General features: G+C 61.2%; 1 protein-coding gene across 1 annotated transcript; it reads left to right on the forward strand.

Annotated features, from left to right (window-relative positions):
- The first annotated feature begins 529 nt into the window (after positions 1-529).
- Positions 530-6,852, forward strand: PSMF1 (proteasome inhibitor subunit 1). The gene is made up of 6 exons (XM_009634532.2): positions 530-679; positions 1,206-1,288; positions 1,984-2,169; positions 3,688-3,741; positions 5,766-5,924; positions 6,055-6,852. Exons 1-6 carry the CDS (start codon positions 647-649, stop codon positions 6,104-6,106), a joined length of 567 nt encoding a protein of 188 aa, XP_009632827.2. The 5' UTR covers positions 530-646; the 3' UTR covers positions 6,107-6,852.
- The last annotated feature ends 7 nt before the right edge of the window (positions 6,853-6,859 follow it).

Here is a 6,859-nt window from a genome sequence, read left to right on the forward strand (position 1 = left end):
AGTGATGGGGTGTGTTGGGAGGGTGCGTGGTGCGGTGCTGGGGGGCAATGGTAGGGGTGCAGGGCACTGCCTTGGCAGAGAAACCCCCCAGTGCCAGGGGAGAGGGCAGTGTGGGGCAGTGCCCCCCAACAGCACCACTGTGGGGCTGGGACAAACAGGACGACAGCCTTCCCTCCCTGTCCCAGGCAGCTCCGTCCCATGCTGGGGAGCCAGGAGGTGCCAGGCAGGGAGGAGCATCGTCCCCCAGTCTGGGTCTTTGTTGCCTCCTCCTGCTCAGCAGAAGGTGGTCGGGTCCCTCCTGGTCCCAGCACAGGGGCCCTGTGGGAGGCCAGCAAGCAGGCAGGGCCAGCCTGTAGGAAACAAAACCCTGCTCCTGCAGTCAAAACCTGGAAGGCACTGAGAGATCCCCTCCCAGAGACCTAGGTCCCCTCCCAAATCTCTCTGTGCAGCCAAGACAGCTCCCCCCAGCCCTGCAACACTCTGGGCTCCTGGGCAGGATCTCAGCAGCACGTGTGTCCTGTTGCAGCCAGGTCCTGATGAAAGGAAGTCGGAGCTGCTGCCTGCTGGCTGGGAAGCCAACAAGGAGGTGTACACGCTGCGCTACAAGTCCACGGACGATGCCCGTGAGCTGCTGCTGAAGGCCATCATGGTGGAAGACAGTATGATCCTCAACGTCATGGTGAGCACCCAGGCTGGGCCCTGCAGGATTGGGCTCCTTCAGGTGCAGCGGCTGCTGCCGCCCAAAATGTGCAAGCAACAGCAGGGCCCATTTCTTATATTTTTGATGTTACTTGCAGCGATGTTTGTCCCTCAGGATGGGGCAGACCCAGGGAGTGTTAGGGGTGTGCAGCAGGCAGCGATGCGGTTTCCCTTGCGCACTCTGGCCCAGGCGTTGCCCCTTTTGCGTTCCCTTCCCAGCTCAGGATTTTTCTGCAGATCTTTTCTCCTATCCCCCACAAGCACCTGCCCGGGGTGTTTTTGCTTTCACCCTTTGCAACCCTGGTTGGAAGAGCGAGCAGGGAGAGCCTCGCTGTACCCTGGAGTTTGTTTGCTCCTGGGGATTCAGGCACAGCACAGGAACGTGGCGAGAGGCAGGCAAGCCCATTCCGGGTGTCCCAAGCCCCCAGCTGTGGTCGTACCTGCTCCTTCCCTCATTCCCAGCTCTGCTGGGCTGCTGACTCTCTGTTTCTCTTGTCTTTTGCCAGGATCGCAGTTCTCAGAAGGTGGCAGATGTGACCTTGGCAGTGGCCGACTACATCAACCCAGAGCACCTGGACGATTTCCACAAGTAATCTCAGTTCCTCGTCATTCTCTGCAGGAGAAATTGTCCCACCGGCTGGGGAGGGGGGCAGAGGCTAAGTTAGGAGGGGCCTCGAGGACTCTCCTCCCCACTACAAAGCCTGGGGCAGCGCAGCCAGCCCTGAAGTGCAGTCAGAGCTCCCTCCCCTGCCTTCCTCCACACTGCTGGCAGGCAAGGGGGATTTAGGGGATGGTGAGACCCTGGACTGGAACCCAGGGGAGAGGCACCCCACCTGGGAACGGGCTGCACCAGCCCAGCACTTTTATTTCCAGAGCACTGTCTGCCTGTCTGTGCTGGGTGGACACTGCCCAGTGGTGCTACAGCTTCAGCCATGGACCAGACACCTTCAGCCGTGGCCCAGGCACCCTGTGGCCTTGCTAAAGGCCGGAGCTATGTGCTGTGGTTTCCTCCGGTGCAAAACTAGTTGGGTCATGGCCAGAGCACGAGGGAGTCCCCGGGGCTGGGTGGCACCTCTGCCCTCTCAAATAGGGTCAGGGCTTTGGTGCCGCTGTGTGCTGTTACCCCTTCCCATCCCCTCCGTGCTGCCAGCTGGGGGGACATTCTGTGCCAGGGATGCTTTGGGCACATCTGTCCCCTCACCACCCCTCTCGCAGCCTGTCCAGCACCTTGCACCCGGGTGCCGTGGCCTCCCCAGCCCACCACCTCTCCTCTCCTCCCTGCAGGGTGTACAAGAACACCGAGGAGCTGAGGACAAGGATTGCTTCAGGCATCATTGCTCCCCTTGGGGCCCCTGCAGAAAAGGCCAAAAAGGAGCCTGAGGTTGAGAAGAAGGATCCTGGTTTGCCCCGGGATTACGACCCCCTCAGGGCTCCTCCCCGGCGGCCGGCAGACACGAGAGCACCGGCCTGGTGAGTAAAGAGCGAGTGGCTGCTGACGGTCCTCCGTGAGACTAAACTCTCCAAACTTTACCTCTGGTCCCCATCTCCATTGGATGGGGAGCAAAGGGGATCCAAACCCTCCCCAGCCAGTCTCAGCCTCGTTGGCCACGTGCTTGGGTTTGATTTAACTTGCTCGCTGAGGGGTGGCCTGTTCTGGAGCTGTGTGTTGGTTTGCTCCTCTTTTGGCACTGCCTGGGGGTGTAGGTGGAGACCTTACAGACCCAGGAGGGAGAGGACAGCGTGCAGGGCTGGGGGGAAGGCGAGGGGTGGAAGGAGGGAGACCTTGGTCTGTGCTGGCTGAGGGACCTCCGGGGCTGGCAGAGCAGGGACAGCAGTGGGAAGGACGGTGCTGTCATGGGGCCGAGCAGCCTCGGGGAGGGACAGCAGAGCGCTGGGTGTCAGATGGAGCCATGGGCTCCAGCAGAGCGCTGGGGTCTGTGCTCATAGGGGAGAGGGCGTGTGGTGGGTGCAGAGCTCTGCCTTCGTGTGGCCCAGAGCCGGGGCTGCCTCTAAGCCTCCTGCCTGCTGTGGCCGGTAGAGCTGCCCTCCCAGGGCGATGCACCCAGCCGGGGCTTGCAGCCAGGCCCAGGAGGTGCAGGGCTGGCGGAGAGGAACAGAGATCAAGATCTCCTTGCTCTCCTGCCCCTGCTTTCCCTTTGAAACCCTTTGCTGGCAAAGCTGGGGAGAGGGGACGCACGACACCAGCTTCACCGTCCCTCCCTGGCCCCTTCGTGCCCAGCCATCCCTCGTACGTGGCAGGCGGGCTCCCCCCTCTCTCCCCCACCAGGCTGTAATCCCCTTTGGCTGGAAGTCAGAGACGATGCGGTGGCTCTGCCATCTCTTGGGGACCGGCTGTGGCTTCTGCCTTGCGTGTCACCTCTTGCTCCTTTAACCCCACTGCTGTCTGCTGGTGCTTAGGGTGCGAGATGCTCCCTGGGGAGGCCTGGGCAGACAGGCTGGAGCTGGGCACAGCTCTGAAACCATGTTATTGGCACATATTATTGGCAAGGAGATGTGATGGCTGGCTGCAGGCTCACTGCCCCGCTGTCCTCGCACTCCTGGAAGCGGGACTGTCATTGTGTCTCCGACCGGGACATGCTGGAGAGCCTGGCCTAGCCCGGCATCGCTCAGGGAGCCCCTGGCATGGAAACTCCCAGCGTCCACAGACAGCTCCAGCCTGGAGCAGCAGGAGCAGCAGGGCCCCCTTCATCTCAGCAAGCTTCCCGCAAGCCTGCCACGCACACTGGCGTCCCCACCCAGCTGCCCCCCGGAGCAGGGAATGCTGTGTCCTGGGCACGGGGTGGCTCCCAACACCAGCCCGTTCACGCAGGGTCCTGCAGGTCCCTTGGGTGCTGCAGTGCTTGCCGTGGCCGAGCACCCACGAGCACAGCACCAGCAACCATGCTGGCTGCGCTGCCCTGCCTGCTTGCTTGCTCCACGCAGCTGGTCTCCCCTTCACCGAACGTCTCGCTGTGTTCTGTGTTTCAGGCCTTCCCCCTTGGGCCCCTTCGCTGTTGGTGGGGAAGACCTGGACCCTTTTGGGTGAGTATGGCTGGGAGAGGTCGTGCTCTATGTGCCCGGGGAGCATCCCCTGCTCTGCCCTTGGGGTGCACGGGGGTGGCTGGGGACCTTCTCTGGACCAGCTGGAGTCCACCTGGCTCAGGTGTCCAGGGAAGCGTCTCTAAGTGGGGACGGCGATGGGACACTTGCTCGGTGCAAATTGCGAGGGACCAAAAGACAGTTGTTAAACCTCAATATGGTTCTAATATCGTAATAAGATCCCGTCTCTTGCATAGATGATAGGTTGCAATCTGCGTCTGTTTAATAATCAGCTTGTATTCATTTAACATGCAGTAATTCCTTCAGTAAATCAAAGCTGAATACGTTGTTAAGTGAATGTAAGCCTCTAATTTAAAATGTTACCAGCTGCTGCGCCCACAGCCCAGCAGTCTGCAGAAGGGGAGGCTTAAAGCCGAGTCCACAGATTCTCGAGGCCTGGTTGTGAGACTCCCGGCTGTCTGAGGCACTCGAGAGGCAGCCTGGGTAGAAGGAGGGCTGTCTGGGGGACTGATCTTCACAGATACATCTCTCTCTCTTTGGTTTGGTCGGCCAAAGGAGAACCTGTCATCTTCCATGCCAGTTAAAAGCACACAGTCAGACAAAAAACAGTTCTTGGAGCCATTGCAGAGCATCCTGCGGCCCAGGGGAGTCCTCTTTGGAACCACTCTCCTGTGGGGATCGCATTTTTTCCCCTTTTGCAAGACTCGGTTCTCCATGGGTTTGGCTAGAAAAGGGCCAGCTAAAAACATCCTGCCCGGCTGGAAGGAGAGGCCTGGAGCCTGGGTGGCTGGAAGGAAACCTGATAGCGTGAGGAGAGGGGGTTCGGTTGTGGGGGAGACCCTGTTTCTCTCGCTGCCTCCAGCCCTTCATCAGAAGTTTCTCCATAAATGACAAAAAAGATCGTAAATGGAAGCAGACTTGTGTGCTGACACCTGCCAGCGCTGGGGCTGGAGACCCAGGCTCCCAGGCATATGCTCACGGGGCCTGGCTGTCCCGGGGCGCTTTGGGCAGCCGGCCTGGCGTAATGGAACTCATTAGTGCGGTTGTTAATGACTTGTATGATGGCAGCGGTGTCCAGAGGCTCCAGCCGAGTTTGCACAAAGCCGACCATGAGGAATGGCACTCGCAGCGTGGGGCAGCTCCGAGGAGCCGCCGTGGTCAGCAAATGACTTCCAGGCAGCTCCTTGGAAAGGCTGGTGGGAGCCCCGGCTGGGTCTGCGAGCTCTTGCAACACGGCGCAGGGCAGGACGTGCTGCTGGCCCGCGAGAGCAGAGAGCAGCGACGGGAGTAGGAGCCGGCGGCGAGGGCCAGCAGGTCTGACGCTTCCCCAGGGGGTGGTCAGCAGCCTGCTGGGACTCACTGGCCATGGCTGATGCCCTAACTGGCTCCTTGCAGGAACCGGGGAAAGAGAGAAGCTGCCTCTCTGCTGCTCCGAGTGCCTCTTGTGGCATCGGCTCCGGGGCAGGCAGGCGGGAGAGGGCTGCTGCTTCCCTGCGCGTGTCTGCAGCTAGCCCTGGGGGTTGGGTGGCACGGTGGTGCCTTGGACCTGGGCTTTGCTGGTGCTCTGGCTTGGGCATGCGCTCTGCAGCTGTAGGACTCCTGTCTCGGCGTGAGGATGAGCTGTGATTCGCATCCTGCCCCTGACCTTGTGGCGTGGTGCGGGCAGGTTTGCAGGGCTGTGATAGCCCCGGGTAGGAGCAGGCTGCCATGCGTTCGGGTTCCCTCCTGTGGCAGACAACAGCCTCCGTGGGACGAGGATCTGCTGAGCTCCAGAGCTCCTACACACGCACACAAACACGCGTTGAGTGCTCTCTGTCTTGCTGCCGTGAGCCCACCTCGCTGGCTTGCCCTGGCCCACGTTGCCGGGGTGCTTTCCTTCCCATGTGCTCCGTGTGTCGGCTTCACCCCACATTCCTGTGCTCGGTCTTGCTGCAGCACAGGGATGCGCTTTGCTCCTCTCTCACCGGTGCAAATCTCATCTCATTCTCTGCTTCTCCTCTCCCCAGAGGTCGGAGTGGGGGAATGATTGTGGATCCTCTCCGGTCTGGCCGCCCACAGCCCGGCATTGACCCATCGTCGGGCATTCCAGGCCGCCTTCCCCCGGGAGCGGTTCCACCAGGTGCCAGATTTGACCCCTTTGGCCCATTAGGAGCTGGTAGATCTGGGTGGGTATTCAGCTGCGCCTCTTACCCCCAGCCTGCTCTCCGGGCTGCCCCTGGATCTCCTGGCTCATTCCTGTTGCTGCGGGACGGAGCTCTCGCTCCCGATTTGACTCTGCTCTGAATTTCTTCCCAGGCCGGATCCCGACCACCTTCCCCCTCCGGGCTATGACGACATGTTCATGTGAGGAGTCACCGCACGGCTCCTCACGGCTGCGGCCAGAGCGGTCTCCTGGGAAGCCGGAGCACTTTTCCCTCTTCGCTCCCTGTTGAGTGGACTTCGATCTTTTCAGCAGCATTTTTCTTCTCCCCATTCGGGGCCACGTTCCTGTCTGTCAGACCAGCTATAAAGGTTTCCCTGCGTGCAGAACAGAAGAGGAGGCAGTCGGTTCGTTTCTTTCCGTGCTCCTCTGAGGGTGCCCGGCCGTTTGCACCCAGTTGAAGGGGTCCTGCCCGGCACGAGGTGGCAGCGTGGGGTGCCACGCTCCGAGAGCGGCCTGGGTGCTGGGGGGTTTCCTCCTCTGCTTCTTCGGGGTGGCACCGCTTTGGCTGCTGGGGTTACGCAGGCACTCGGTGCTGAGGAGGGAGCTGGCGGCTTGCCGTGCCGGTGCTGGGGAGCTGCAGTAGCCTCGCTGATGGTGGCAGCCGGAGGGGGCTCCCCGTGCGGAGATGGTTTCTCTCTTGCTCTTTATCCAAGCGAGGGCTGATCAGTGTGAAGGGGTAGAAAGCCTGACCCGCGGGGTCTCCGTGGGCAGACCCCCCGCAGCGGCTGAGATCAGCTCCCACACGGCCATGCCCGCCACCAGCAAAGCCTTTAGTGTGCAGGAGAAGAGACATATATTGAATTCCTGGCCCCACCTTGCCCCCTCTCTCCCCTGAAGCCGTGTTGATTTTCATTCTCGGGGTGCTTCAGAGCCCTGCAGGGGACGGGGTGAGGGCTC

The sequence above is a fragment of the Egretta garzetta genome, unplaced genomic scaffold, assembly GCF_000687185.1.
Source record: "Egretta garzetta isolate BGI_Z169 unplaced genomic scaffold, ASM68718v1 scaffold522, whole genome shotgun sequence".
Lineage (NCBI taxonomy): Eukaryota > Metazoa > Chordata > Aves > Pelecaniformes > Ardeidae > Egretta > Egretta garzetta.